The sequence below is a fragment of the Glandiceps talaboti genome, chromosome 11 (genome assembly GCF_964340395.1).
Source record: "Glandiceps talaboti chromosome 11, keGlaTala1.1, whole genome shotgun sequence".
Taxonomy (NCBI): domain Eukaryota; kingdom Metazoa; phylum Hemichordata; class Enteropneusta; family Spengelidae; genus Glandiceps; species Glandiceps talaboti.
This window is the reverse complement of record NC_135559.1, coordinates 22829804-22846501: the sequence shown is the minus strand read 5'-3', so window position 1 is coordinate 22846501 and position 16698 is coordinate 22829804. Positions and strand designations below refer to the sequence as shown.

The window sequence follows — 16698 nt, the reverse complement described above, 5'->3', positions numbered from 1 at the left end:
CCAATGCGAATATTGAAGACTCCCTATAGCGATAGACAAACCAATGCGAATACTGAAGACTCCCTATAGACAAACCAATGCGAATACTGAAGACTCCCTATAGACAAACCAATGCGTATACTGAAGACTCCCTATAGACAAACCAGTGCGTATACTGAAGACTCCCTATAGACAAACCAGTGCGTATACTGAAGACTCCCTATAGCGATAGACAAACCAATGCGTATACTGAAGACTCCCTATAGACAAACCAATGCGAATACTGAAGACTCCCTATAGCGATAGACAAACCAATGTGAATACTAAAGACTCCCTATAGCGATAGACAAACCAATGCGTATACTGAAGACTCCCTATAGCGATAGACAAACCAATGCGAATACTGAAGACTCCCTATAGCGATAGACAAACCAATGTGAATACTGAAGACTCCCTATAGCGATAGACAAACCAATGTGAATACTGAAGACTCCCTATAGACAAACCAATGTGAATACTGAAGACTCCCTATAGCGATAGACAAACCAATGCGTATACTGAAGACTCCCTATAGCGATAGACAAACCAATGTGAATACTAAAGACTCCCTATAGACAAACCAATGTGAATACTGAAGACTCCCTATAGACAAACCAATGCGAATACTGAAGACTCCCTATAGCGATAGACAAACCAATGTGAATACTGAAGACTCCCTATAGACAAACCAACGCGTATACTGAAGACTCCCTATAGCGATAGACAAACCAATGCGTATACTGAAGACTCCCTATAGCGATAGACAAACCAATGCGAATACTGAAGACTCCCTATAGCGATAGACAAACCAATGTGAATACTGAAGACTCCCTATAGACAAACCAATGCGTATACTGAAGTCTCCCTATAGACAAACCAATGCGTATACTGAAGTCTCCCTATAGACAAACCAATGCGTATACTGAAGTCTCCCTATAGACAAACCAATGCGTATACTGAAGACTCCCTATAGCGATAGACAAACCAATGTGAATACTGAAGACTCCCTATAGACAAACCAGTGCGTATACTGAAGACTCCCTATAGCGATAGACAAACCAATGCGTATACTGAAGACTCCCTATAGCGATAGACAAACCAATGTGAATACTGAAGACTCTTTATTTACAATTTGTGTCAATGATAAAAGTGTAGACATTCTGTTTTACAACTTAGACTTGAATACAATAAAATCCATAAAGATCAAAATTAATCTGGCAAACATGTTTGGTAGTAATTCTGATCGACATCAAACTTTTGATGATTTGACTAGTTTATCTGTGGACAGTTACGTAAGATACTTTATTAAATCTTAAGACGAAATCTGTGATCACGTGATTGAGTTGTTATCTATATTCAATTAAAGTCAGTTGGAATACAGAAACAAAATGTCGTTGCTGGTGACTTCCTTACTTCTGTCTTTATTTGGCAGTAGTTGTTACTGTGCACGCATTGACGACGGTTTTGATGGGTTAGGTCAGATACACCATCACCTTACTGAGGTTTTGAGGTTTGACAGAATTTGGCATCAAATGACAACAGTATATCAGTCGTCGCCAGTAAACGTTGATGTGTTACACATTCTTGACTCTGTTGGTGCTACATTGAACGTCAATGTTACAAAAGACTGTCCAGTGAATTCAAACACAGCCAATACAAATGAAGACTATGTGGACGATATCATCAGTAAACTGACCAATGTATCAGAAGTATGCTTAATAGCCAGTCTACAGGTTATGGTGGATTATAACTGTTCTCCACAGGAAAGATATGCTGTGCAAAGTAAGTACTACTGTCACTGACCCGTCTGTAATAATTTATTGTCTGTAACCCGTCTATACCTTCTCTAACATTAGTACCAGCCAAGTATTCTGTCCAATCAAGCTGGTTCTATGACAGCATATTGAAAATAACAAGGATGTACAATGTCAATAAAACATGTTAGTTCTGTATGATTGCACTGATTGTATTAAACGTACACCTGAATACTATCTCAGACCACTAAATGGTACGAGTGGTCTGATATACTATCATTCGACTTGGAAGTGTAATCTCAGATTTTGTAGATAGTCACCGGGTGTGAGGTGTAATCTTGTGATAGCAGTTATACATGTATTTATATGTAACATGTTGTGTATCACCTAACCATGACGTAACAGGATAACTGTCTCATTACACTGAGACCGAGTTCTAATACTAATTATGTGTGTTTACAACATCTATACATAGAATAGACTTGGGAACCGATCAGTTTCTGTAGTCTCGAGGGGTGGGAGTGGGTTAGGGGTAGGGTTGGTAGATTTTTCACCGATACAACAAAATAGCTCCAAATCCCTCAAACAGGACCCCCCCCCCACACACACACACAAAAACAAAATACACACACGCACGCACTCATGCACGCGAACAAGTGCATACACGAGTCCGGTATTTCACATACCGGCTAATTTACCCTGATTCCGAGAATAGATTATGATACTTTATGCAAGACGACAACATCATACAGTAGCACCTATTATACAATATAATGTTTTACAACATCGTACAGTAAGGGAGCCTTCAATATTTACAAGGGGGGAGGGCCGGAGGAAATCACGCATTGTCTGTTAAGTAAAACATGACCCTCCCCCATTCTCCATTTGTAAGAAGTGACCCCCCCCCCTTTGTCCCATTTTGTAAAACATCACCCTCCCCATGACAATTGCATACAATATAATGTTTTACAACATATGATATTGGATTGAAATAGTAGGCTCTGTTCAACATGCACTAGCTGCAATGGGAATTTGTTTCTAATAACCAAAGATATATTCATTAAAATAAAAAAATGGTCAATTACTCGTGTTTGTGATAGTTTTGTTGTAAGTGGTGAAAGAACACATTATCAAAGTGAAAGTATTTGAATCCAGACTTTGACATACTCGTTTGAAACATAATATTATCTGTAGGTAGTGTAGTAACAAGTTGAAACATAATATTATCTGTAGGTAGTGTAGTAACAAGTTGAAACATAATATTATCTGTAGGTAGTGTAGTAACAAGTTGAAACATAATATTATCTGTAGGTGGTGTAGTAACAAGTTGAAACATAATATTATCTGTAGGTAGTGTAGTAACAAGTTGAAACATAATATTATCTGTAGGTGGTGTAGTCACAAGTTGAAACATAATATTATCTGTAGGTAGTGTAGTAACAAGTTGAAACATAATATTATCTGTAGGTGGTGTAGTCACAAGTTGAAACATAATATTATCTGTAGGTGGTGTAGTCACAAGTTGAAACATAATATTATCTATAGGTAGTGTAGTAACAAGTTGAAACATAATATTATCTGTAGGTAGTGTAGTAACAAGTTGAAACATAATATTATCAATAGGTAGTGTAGTAACAAGTTGAAACATAATATTATCTGTAGGTAGTGTAGTAACAAGTTGAAACATAATATTATCTATAGGTAGTGTAGTAACAAGTTGAAATCTTGAACGAAAGCTTGGTTTTCAATCTGCCACCATGTTTAAACTGTTTTTCGATTGGACAACCACGATATATTGATTGAAAACTGTTAAAATACCAATACATGTAATAGACATCGCACATTTTCATCAGTAGTCGATGTTATCCATATTATTAAAGTACAAAAATAGATTGAAATCGTGATCACCGTTGAGGGCACTGTTTGGGTGCAGTCCAAAAATCAATTTGATTTGATTTATCGTGGATAGAGCTACAAAATTATATTTACTCATAGATGATACAATATTGTTCATGGGAGTACAATATTACTAGTAAGTTATTGTACCTAACACAGGTGATGCAATACTGTTCAGGGTGTATGATATTACTAGTAAGTTATTATACCTAACACAGGTGATGCGATACTGTTCATGGGAGTACAATATTACTAGTAAGTTATTGTATCTAACACAGGTGATGCGATACTGTTCAAGGTGTACAATATTACAAGTAAGTTATTGTACCTAACACTGGTGATGCGATACTGTTCAAGGTGTATGATATTACTAGTAAGTTATTATACCTAACACAGGTGATGTAATACTGTTCAGGGTGTATGATATTACAAGTAAGTTATTATACCTAACACAGGTGATGTAATACTGTTCAGGGTGTATGATATTACTAGTAAGTTATTATATCTAACACAGGTGATGTAATACTGTTCAGGGTGTATGATATTACTAGTAAGTTATTATATCTAACACAGGTGATGCGATACTGTTCAGGGTGTATGATATTACAAGTAAGTTATTATACCTAACACAGGTGATGCGATACTGTTCAGGGTGTATGATATTACTAGTAAGTTATTATATCTAACACAGGTGATGCGATACTGTTCAGGGTGTATGATATTACAAGTAAGTTATTGTACCTAACACAGGTAATGCAATACTGTTCAGGGTGTATGATATTACTAGTAAGTAATTGTACCTAACACAGGTGATGTAATACTGTTCAGGGTGTATGATATTACTAGTAAGTTATTATACCTAACACAGGTGATGCGATACTGTTCAGGGTGTATGATATTACTAGTAAGTTATTGTACCTTACACAGGTGATACAATACTGTTCAGGGTGTATGATATTACTAGTAAGTTATTATACCTAACACAGGTGATGCAATACTGTTCAGGGTGTATGATATTACAAGTAAGTTATTGTACCTTACACAGGTGATACAATACTGTTCAGGGTGTATGATATTACTAGTAAGTTATTATACCTAACACAGGTGATGCAATACTGTTCAGGGTGTATGATATTACAAGTAAGTTATTGTACCTTACACAGGTGATACAATACTGTTCAGGGTGTATGATATTACTAGTAAGTTATTATACCTAATACAGGTGATGCAATACTGTTCAGGGTGTATGATATTACTAGTAAGTTATTGTACCTAACACAGGTGATGCAATACTGTTCAGGGTGTATGATATTACTAGTAAGTTATTATACCTAACACTGGTGATACAATACTGTTCAGGGTGTATGATATTACAAGTAAGTTATTGTACCTTACACAGGTGATACAATACTGTTCAGGGTGTATGATATTACTAGTAAGTTATTATACCTAATACAGGTGATGCAATACTGTTCAGGGTGTATGATATTACTAGTAAGTTATTGTACCTAACACAGGTGATGCGATACTGTTCAGGGTGTATGATATTACTAGTAAGTTATTATACCTAACACTGGTGATACAATACTGTTCAGGGTGTATGATATTACTAGTAAGTTATTATACCTAATACAGGTGATGCAATACTGTTCAGGGTGTATGATATTACTAGTAAGTTATTGTACCTAACACAGGTGATACAATACTGTTCAGGGTGTATGATATTACTAGTAAGTTATTATACCTAACACAGGTGATGCGATACTGTTCAGGGTGTATGATATTACTAGTAAGTTATTATACCTAACACTGGTGATGCGATACTGTTCAGGGTGTATGATATTACTAGTAAGTTATTATACCTAACACAGGTGATGCGATACTGTTCAGGGTGTATGATATTACTAGTAAGTTATTGTACCTAACACAGGTGATACAATTACTGTTCAGGGTGTATGATATTACTAGTAAGTTATTATACCTAACACAGGTGATGCGATACTGTTCAGGGTGTATGATATTACTAGTAAGTTATTATACCTAACACAGGTGATGCGATACTGTTCAGGGTGTATGATATTACTAGTAAGTTATTATACCTAACACTGGTGATGCAATACTGTTCAGGGTGTATGATATTACTAGTAAGTTATTGTACCTAATACAGGTGATGCAATACTGTTCAGGGTGTATAATATTACTAGTAGTTATTTTACCTAACACAGGTGATGCAATACTGTTCAGGGTGTATGATATTACTAGTAAGTTATTGTACCTAACACAGGTGATGCGATACTGTTCAGGGTGTATGATATTACTAGTAAGTTATTATACCTAATACAGGTGATGCAATACTGTTCAGGGTGTATGATATTACTAGTAAGTTATTATACCTAACACAGGTGATGCAATACTGTTCAGGGTGTATGATATTACTAGTAAGTTATTGTACCTAACACAGGTGATACAATACTGTTCAGGGTGTATGATATTACTAGTAAGTTATTGTACCTAACACAGGTGATACAATACTGTTCAGGGTGTATGATATTACTAGTAAGTTATTATACCTAACACAGGTGATGCAATACTGTTCAGGGTGTATGATATTACTAGTAAGTTATTATACCTAACACAGGTGATACAATACTGTTCAGGGTGTATGATATTACTAGTAAGTTATTATACCTAACACAGGTGATGTGATACTGTTCAGGGTGTATGATATTACAAGTAAGTTATTGTACCTAACACAGGTGATGCAATACTGTTCAGGGTGTATGATATTACAAGTAAGTTATTGTATCTAACACAGGTGATGCAATACTGTTCAGGGTGTATGATATTACAAGTAAGTTATTGTACCTAACACAGGTGATGCAATACTGTTCAGGGTGTATGATATTACTAGTAAGTTATTGTATCTAACACAGGTGATGTAATACTGTTCAGGGTGTATGATATTACAAGTAAGTTATTATACCTAACACAGGTGATGCGATACTGTTCAGGGTGTATGATATTACAAGTAAGTTATTGTACCTAACACAGGTGATGCAATACTGTTCAGGGTGTATGATATTACAAGTAAGTTATTATACCTAACACAGGTGATGCAATACTGTTCAGGGTGTATGATATTACTAGTAAGTTATTATATCTAACACAGGTGATGTGATACTGTTCAGGGTGTATGATATTACAAGTAAGTTATTATACCTAACACTGGTGATGCGATACTGTTCAGGGTGTATGATATTACTAGTAAGTTATTATACCTAACACAGGTGATGCGATACTGTTCAGGGTGTATGATACTACAAGTAAGTTATTGTACCTAACACAGGTGATGCGATACTGTTCAGGGTGTATGATATTACTAGTAAGTTATTGTACCTAACACAGGTGATGCAATACTGTTCATGGTGTATGATATTACTAGTAAGTTATTATATCTAACACAGGTGATGCGATACTGTTCAGGGTGTATAATATTACTAGTAAGTTATTGTACCTAACACAGGTGATGCAATACTATTCAGGGTGTATGATATTACTAGTAAGTTATTATACCTAACACAGGTGATACAATACTGTTCAGGGTGTATGATATTACTAGTAAGTTATTGTACCTAACACAGGTGATGCAATACTGTTCAGGGTGTATGATATTACTAGTAAGTTATTGTATCTAACACAGGTGATGTAATACTGTTCAGGGTGTATGATATTACAAGTAAGTTATTATACCTAACACAGGTGATGCAATACTATTCAGAGTGTATGATATTACTAGTAAGTTATTATATCTAACACAGGTGATGCAATACTGTTCAGGGTGTATGATATTACAAGTAAGTTATTGTACCTAACACAGGTGATGCGATACTATTCAGGGTGTATGATATTACTAGTAAGTTATTATACCTAACACAGGTGATGCGATACTGTTCAGGGTGTATGATATTACAAGTAAGTTATTGTACCTAACACAGGTGATGCAATACTGTTCAGGGTGTATGATATTACAAGTAAGTTATTATACCTAACACAGGTGATGCAATACTGTTCAGGGTGTATGATATTACTAGTAAGTTATTATATCTAACACAGGTGATGTGATACTGTTCAGGGTGTATGATATTACAAGTAAGTTATTATACCTAACACTGGTGATGCGATACTGTTCAGGGTGTATGATATTACTAGTAAGTTATTATACCTAACACAGGTGATGCGATACTGTTCAGGGTGTATGATACTACAAGTAAGTTATTGTACCTAACACAGGTGATGCGATACTGTTCATGGGAGTACAATTATATACAAAACAGTTTTTATAAACGTTCCAATGCAGCTTTAACAGGGAAAGATCGTCAGAATTTTTAAAAACCTTCACTTAGAGTTGAGTTTTGTAGACACCATCCAGTTTTCATTTGTACTTGCAGCCAAGTTGTTATGATATCAAATATGTATATACAACTACGCTAAGAGTTTACATACAATGTAGAGACCGAGCAGAATTATGGCGAGTGTGTTTGTAGAGGGGGGGGGGGGAAAAGAAAATTGGAAGGAGCACAAACAAATTTGGGGGTGCGATGGGGGATGGGGGTTGGGGGGTTGGGGTTGGGGTTGATAATCTGAAAGAGGGGAGACCTGGAAATATTTTGCACTTGGTTTGAGATTTTATTCAATAAAATTAAACCTCAGGAGCAGTCGTTTATCGTGTAAATATGTTTTATTCACGATTTCAGCCGAGAGTGAATATTCATGACTCCTAAGTCCTTCAAATAAAATGTTATGCATATTCATTGTCCACTCACCCACTGCACATGCATTTTCTGGTGACTCCCATGAGGCAATTTGGCCCACAGCAAAGATTCCCAGCCAATGAGGCACATTATAAGTTTTCTAATGTAGGCGATGTAAAATTTGATAATTTCCAAAGAGTGGTTTTTCCCTTTAAGTTCGTTTGCTAACTTGAAACGTTGTTACTCTCTATCAGTATATGATGCTATTGGTAAACTAGAGAGTAATGTACTCCGTGGTGATCTTCGTTGGTTTGGTTCGTTTGCTGAATGTCGTGATGTCACTGACGTACCTGTAACCATTTCTACGTCATCACCGCCATCCTCTTTTAATGCCAAGTATTGTGTTGCTACATGTAGATACCCAAGATCGGTAAGGACGATATTTATTTATATATTGTTAAGTCTAAAGTATTATGAAGGTACAACATTGCATACTGTTTTTAATATTGGGGCTTACCCTTTCTGTTTTTGTATCATGTGACTTTTTAATTTGAAAACATTTCAACATAACCAAAACTATCAGTCAGCTTCGTAGTCTCGGTTGCCAAAACTCTGCTACTGGGTCTATCTCTGCTGGTAATGGGTGGGACTATCGGCTTGGTAGATAATTTAATTTCAAAGGTTAAAACACAGAAGTGGGTCAATTAATAGTAGCCTAGTCAACAGTCTGATGAGGATCGTCGAACAAAGACAGATCATACCGCCACCTAGGGGTCAACTCTAACTATGGACTATATTATTTAAGTAGCCTGAAAGATCTCGGCGTTCCTTCCGCACATAGGGGCGTGTAATATTTCATAGATTGTTGTTTTTCTGGTCTACAGACTAATTATAACAACCTTTTGAATATATATTCCTACATGTAAGGAGAAAAGAGTTATTTCTACTATAGTATAGAGATTGATACATTTGTAGCAACAGGATTCGTACGATATTTTCCTAAGAAAACGGCAATCTAAGCAATAATACGTGCGCCTGTGTTTCCACATACGTAATGCGCTGTCTTCAAAATTTTGGAAATTTTGATCAAACACATTATACAATGTGGGTGATTTCATACAGATTCTAACTGTCAATAAACTGCACTGGGTACTATATGCTGTACTGAAGCTCCATCCAACGAGACGTTGGTTCCGAGAGGAATTTAAATAGTTATTCTGATGAGGATTGTCAACCAAGACAGATCCTCTCGTGTACCTATTGTCAACCAAGACAGACCCTCTAGTGTACCTATTGTCAACTAAGACAGACCCTCTAGTGTACCTATTGTCAACTAAGACAGACCCTCTAGTGTACCTATTGTCAACCAAGACAGATCCTCTTGTGTACCTATTGTCAACCAAGACAGATCCTCTCGTGTACCTATTGTCAACCAAGACAGACCCTCTAGTGTACCTATTGTCAACCAAGACAGACCCTCTAGTGTACCTATTGTCAACCAAGACAGATCCTCTTGTGTACCTATTGTCAACCAAGACAGACCCTCTAGTGTACCTATTGTCAACCAAGACAGATCCTCTCGTGTACCTATTGTCAACTAAGAAACTAGTTCGAAAATATCAACATGGAAGTAGTGAGAAAATATCAACATGTAGGTAGTTAGAAAATATCAACATGTAGGTAGTTAGAAAATATCAACATGTAGGTAGTTAGAAAATATCAATATGTTGGTAGTTAGAAAATATCAACATGTAGGTAGTTAGAAAATATCAACATGTAGGTAGTTAGAAAATATCAACATGTAGGTAGTTAGAAAATATCAATATGTAGGTAGTTAGAAAATATCAACATGTAGGTAGTTAGAAAATATCAACATGGAGGTAGTTAGAAAATATCAACATGTAGGTAGTTAGAAAATATCAACATGTAGGTAGTTAGAAAATATCAACATGGAGGTAGTTAGAAAATATCAACATGGAGGTAGTTAGAAAATATCAACATGTAGGTAGTTAGAAAATATCAACATGTAGGTAGTTAGAAAATATCAATATGTAGGTAGTTAGAAAATATCAACATGTAGGTAGTTAAAAAATATCAACATGGAGGTAGTTAGAAAATATCAACATGGAGGTAGTTAGAAAATATCAACATGTAGGTAGTTAGAAAATATCAACATGTAGGTAGTTAGAAAATATCAACATGTTGGTAGTTAGAAAATATCAACATGTAGGTAGTTAGAAAATATCAACATGTATATCAACATGTAGGTAGTTAGAAAATATCAACATGTATATCAACATGGAGGTAGTAAGAAAATATCGATATGTAGCACAACTATAAATATGCTAAATAGTTTGATACATTGTCAGTCACGTGACATAATCAAACTATAAAGGTCAACTATTGTAGTGTAGTTGTCATTTAGATTAGATTACAGATAGATTAGATATACTTTATTGTCCATAAAAACATGGAAATTCATCTTGGCACAAGGCAAACATCAAATGTAATAAAAGACAAGACACGCGTACAGACACAAATCACCAATGTAAAACTGGGGGTATACATCAAATTGAAACAAAAAGACTTTAAGGTTTGATGCAAACTTTTCAATCCAAAATGTTAATAGAACTAGTCATGTGATAGACCAAGACTTATCACAACGATAAATATTGAATATTGCAACCAATTCTTTAGCATACGTAAACGGACAATTCTTACTCTTCATAGATTTTAGAGTGTCTCAACAATAATATACTTCATTCTTGTTAATGTTCTAGTCTAGCACGGACATACCACTTCAACTCGGAGTTTGTGTGCCTGACACGTGTACGCAGGACGAACTTCTTACCGTCGTTTCACTTGGTAAGGTTACTATTTATTCATTCACTTGTGCAAAACACGGCTAAAAAAAAACATATCGAGATATCTTACTATTTTACATCAGTGAAGTAAAAATGATAGTTAATGTTAGGTTACTAGTGGGAAGAAGAAGAAGAAGAAGAAGAACAACAACAACAACAACAACAACAACACAACAACAACATCACTCTTCTCTGGTGCAAGATGACGTCACCATTGACAGGAATAATTATTATCATTTGTGATTGACCGTGAAGTCTGTCGTTTCAGGTCTAGAAAATCGTCGCTTGGGTATACTTTTTGACAAGTTGGAAGTACTCGACGTTTATTGTGAGTACGATGACCCATTGTCAGTAGGAGCTATTGTAGTACTGTAAGTAGGCCAAATTAGTGTGTGTGTGTGTGTGTGTGTGTGTGTGTGTGTGTGTGTGTGTGTGTGTGTGTGTGTGTATGTATGTACGTGTGTGTGTGTGTGCGTGTGTGTGTATGTATGTATGTGTGTCTGTCTGTCTGTCTGTCTGTCTGTCTGTCTGTGCGGTTGATTGTTTGTGTGTGTATGTGTGTAATAATAATAACTTATATAATAATAATTTTATTTACTCTACGACCCCTTTCAAGAGGAGTGAGTAAGACAATTCAAAAAATACAAGAAAAAAACCATTAGAAATGGCACAGGGAGTTCAAACAGATAACAGATACACAAAACACAGATGAGAAAAAAATAATTAAAATGACAAGTGAAAATTGGGCAAAATCATACAGAAAGATATGTGAGAACGACTACTCAAATTTTGTCATTATGACATTCTCTTGATTTGACTTATTCGTAGGGACTGTATTATCTATAAAGATAAACTTTGATTTACACGCCATAGGTTGTGCACTCTTATAAATGTATGTATGCATAGTCTATATTTGACTGGCCTTGAACATGTACGTTCATGTATTAAAGTTGGGTACTAAATAGTGTTTGGCATTTGCAAATTGCAGCGCAGTGTTAGGCTTTGTTGTGACATTAGTGGTCACTGTCACTCTCTGGGATTATTATCAACGACCAAAGAAATCAATCCATGACGTAACAAGTGAAGATGAGCCATCCGCCAAAGAACGTTCAGAAAGAGATGACACCAACCGCGAAGTAAAACAATCTGACCGTAATCGTCCACGAATAAATTTAGACAGTGGAGATGCCAGTGATGATATATATGACGTAATTGAAGATTGCGAACAAGATCAAACACCAAAATCTTCACATGACGACAAAAGTGAGAGCCATCCACAAGACATGGGTAATATTAGTTATTGTTGGTTATGTTAGAGTTCAATTTAATTTATTTAAATTCATCTTTTTTTAAGTTAAGTATTATCAGGTATTTACAGACGTGTGTGCGATCATTAAGAATAGTACGTCTTTGATTTTGCCCAGTCACATACACTACTGTAACAAGTTTTACATTTATATCATTTTAACCATTAAACAAATAATAGACAGACAGACAGACAGACAGACATACAGACAGACAGACAGACAGACAGACAGACAGACATACAGACAGACAGACAGACAGATGGTTGATTCGATGCTACTCGTAAAGTCATATTATCGGTGCCACTCAAATAACAAGTAGGTTCCATCTTTTTGCAGGAGGGCCAAAATCCCATCCTATGAGAGCGTTTTCCATGATTACCAGTGGAAGCAGTCTCCTAAGTACCACATATAACACTAAAACAGAGACTCTATCAGCTGTGTATGGTATGAAGTTTCTGACCATGATGTGGGTGTTCTATGCTATGAACTACGAAGTATCAATAACGTTAGTTAGTGAGTCATTCTTTCATTCTATACCTTATAATCTAAAGGAAGTCTGTAGAAGTCTTCCTTGGAAGAACTTCGTTGTACAACTGTAACCGACATCAAGTGTCATCTGGCATATGGCATACACATAGAGTTATGTACCTGTACAGTAGTATTTAGCAGTATTTGCAGGGTCAATTACACTTGTGACATCGACGCTACGTCGAAGGTTTTCATTTGATATGATTTAGCAAAAATAATATTCGGAAAACCACAAACAAAAACGGATATACAACGCGACAATTATCACATTGGCATGAAAGACAAAACAGATACATCACTGAATACCTTTGCCGAGGATGACACAAACATTTTTTTAACATACACAGTGTGATAACAAGAATGATGAACATAGATAGTGTGATAAAAAGAATGATGAACATAGATAGTGTTATAAAAAGAATGATGAAAATAGATAGTGTTATAAACAGAATGGACATAGATAGTGTTATAAACAGAATGATGAACATAGTGTTATAAACAGAATGATGAACATAGACAGTGTTATAAACAGAATGATGAACATAGTGTTATAAAAAGAATGATGAACATAGATAGTGTGATAAAAAGAATGATGAACATAGATAGTGTGATAAAAAGAATGATGAACATAGATAGTGTTATAAACAGAATGAACATAGACAGTGTTATAAACAGAATGATGAACATAGATAGTGTGATAAAAAGAATGATGAACATAGATAGTGTGATAAAAGAATGATGAACATAGATAGTGTGATAAAAAGAATAATGAAAATAGATAGTGTGATAAAAAGAATGAACATAGATAGTGTGATAAAAAGAATGATGAACATAGATAGTGTGATAAAAAGAATGATGAACATAGATAGTGTGATAAAACGAATGATGAACATAGATAGTGTGATAAAACGAATGATGAACATAGATAGTGTGATAAAACGAATGATGAACATAGATAGTGTTATAAACAGAATGATGAACATAGATAGTGTGATAAAACGAATGATGAACATAGATAGTGTTATAAAAAGAATGATGAACATAGATAGTGTTATAAAAAGAATGATGAACATAGATAGTGTGATAAAAAGAATGATGAACATAGATAGTGTTATAAAAAGAATGATGAACATAGATAGTGTGATAAAACGAATGATGTACATAGATAGTGTTATAAAAAGAATGATGAACATAGTGTTATAAACAGAATGATGAACATAGATAGTGTTATGAACAAAATGATGAACATAGATAGTGTTATAAACAGAATGATGAACATAGATAGTGTGATAAAAAGAATGATGAACATAGATAGTGTGATAAAAAGAATGATGAACATAGATAGTGTTATAAACAGAATGAACATAGATAGTGTGATAAAACGAATGATGAACATAGATAGTGTGATAAAGCGAATGATGAACATAGATAGTGTGATAAAAAGAATGATGAAAATAGATAGTGTGATAAAAAGAATGATGAACATAGATAGTGTTATAAACAGAATGATGAACATAGATAGTGTGATAAAAAGAATGATGAACATAGATAGTGTGATAAAAAGAATGATGAACATAGATAGTGTGATAAAACGAATGATGAACATAGATAGTGTGATAAAAAGAATGATGAACATAGATAGTGTGATAAAACGAATGATGAACATAGATAGTGTTATAAACAGAATGATGAACATACAATACATAACATAACAGACACAATGTACTAAAAGAGACAAAAACTGGCAAGACTTCATATGGATGAAAATGAAAGTAGAACAAGAACAGACTAGCTTTCACAGCTTTCATCTAATTCAGATAATATGATTGAATGTCCTGCTCGATGAGGGTGGACAGCACGTCCATCGATGTAATTTCATCTGTTGTAAATATATCGATTGTGTCGGTTGACAACTTCTGGCCTTCGCACAGGAGACGAATGAGTTCTACTTTCGCCATTTTTGTAAAAAAAATTACAACTGGCCACGGCGTGTTGATGTATGTTGATGTTGATGCCGCCAAAAGTTACCATAATATTGGAAACACGCCCCCTCCCCCCAGCCTCGTACCAGGCATAAAATTCCATTAACTCTTTTCAACTTTTTAAAGTTGCAAAGAGCTCGTATTATGTTACCACACATTACATTAGTTATCAATCATTCTCTTTCATCTGGTACATTTCCATCTATCTTCAAAACTGCTCTTGTAAAACCATTGTTGAAGCAACCATCTCTTGATCATAACGATTTGAAAAACTATCGCCCTGTTTCTAACCTTCCATTTCTCTCTAAAGTAATTGAACGAATAGTTCTCTTACAGTTAAATGAGCACCTCCTTTCTAATAATCTCCTTAATCCTCTTCAATCTGCTTACAGGCCTTACCACAGCACTGAAACTGCCCTTCTCAAAATCATAAACGATCTTTTAACTGCCATTGACAACGGTAAAATCACTCTTCTTACTCTCTTAGACCTGTCGGCTGCATTTGACACCATTGATCATAATATTCTCCTTAAACGACTTCAACATACTTTTGGTATCACAGAATCTGCCCTATCCTGGTTTAACTCTTATCTTTCTGAAAGAACTCAAATAGTCACGATAAATGGTTTCCAGTCAAATGCATCACCCCTCTCCTTTGGTGTTCCCCAAGGCTCAGTCCTTGGTCCTGTCTTATTCGTTCTTTACACCGAGCCTCTTTTCAATCTTGTCAAGAAGCACTTAATTCATCATCATGCTTTTGCTGATGATAACCAACTTTATAAAGACACTAATCCACATAACATAAACCAAACTATTGAAGATATGTAAAACTGCATTACTGACGTCAAAATGTGGATGACTGCAAATAAGCTTCAATTAAATGACTGTAAGACAGAAGCCATACTAATCTCATCTCCTAGACTTTCCACTAAACTTGCTCTTCCTCCTTCCATGCATGTCGGAAACTCAGACATACTTTTCAGTCCAAGTGTAAAAAATCTTGGAGTCACACTTGATTGCAATCTCAATATGGCCGAGCATGTGCAACGCACATGCAAGGCCGCCTACATTCAACTGAGACAAATCAGCTCTATTCGTCACTTTCTCACTTCTAGTGCCACTCAAACACTTGTCTCCACACTCATCCTGTCTCGCTTAGACTATTGTAATGCTCTTCTCTCTGGTTGTCCTAAACACCTCACTGACAGACTACAGCATGTACAAAATGCTGCAGCTCGGCTTGTCTGCAAAGCTAAAAAGTTCGATCATGTACAACCTCTTCTTAGAAAACTTCATTGGCTGCCTATCACTTCACGTATTCAATACAAAATTTCATCCATTTGTTTCAAGTCAGTTGTAGGTATTGGCCCACAATATCTCACGGATCTTCTACATCAATACATTCCTCGAAGACCACTTCGCTCGTCTTCTGATTCTCGTCTTCTCTGTGTTCCAAGGGTGTCAACCAAAACATTTGGTGAAAGATCCTTCTCTTACATTGGCCCTACTTCATGGAACCACCTCCCTTTTGATCTTCGCCATTCCAAATCTTTGTCAACCTTCAGACATTCTCTCAAAACTCACCTCTTCAACTGCTA

General features: G+C 35.5%; 1 protein-coding gene across 1 annotated transcript in view; it reads left to right on the top strand.

The window, feature by feature from the left end:
- The first annotated feature begins 1406 nt into the window (after window positions 1–1406).
- The window catches only part of LOC144442166 (O-acyltransferase like protein-like), a 33238-nt gene continuing 17946 nt past the window's right edge, over window positions 1407–16698 (top strand). The window contains exons 1-6 of the mRNA XM_078131434.1: window positions 1407–1800; window positions 8674–8849; window positions 11200–11284; window positions 11552–11654; window positions 12272–12570; window positions 12927–13103. Of these exons, the coding sequence (XP_077987560.1) occupies window positions 1407–1800; window positions 8674–8849; window positions 11200–11284; window positions 11552–11654; window positions 12272–12570; window positions 12927–13103 (1234 nt within the window). The remainder of the gene's footprint in view (window positions 1801–8673; window positions 8850–11199; window positions 11285–11551; window positions 11655–12271; window positions 12571–12926; window positions 13104–16698) is intronic.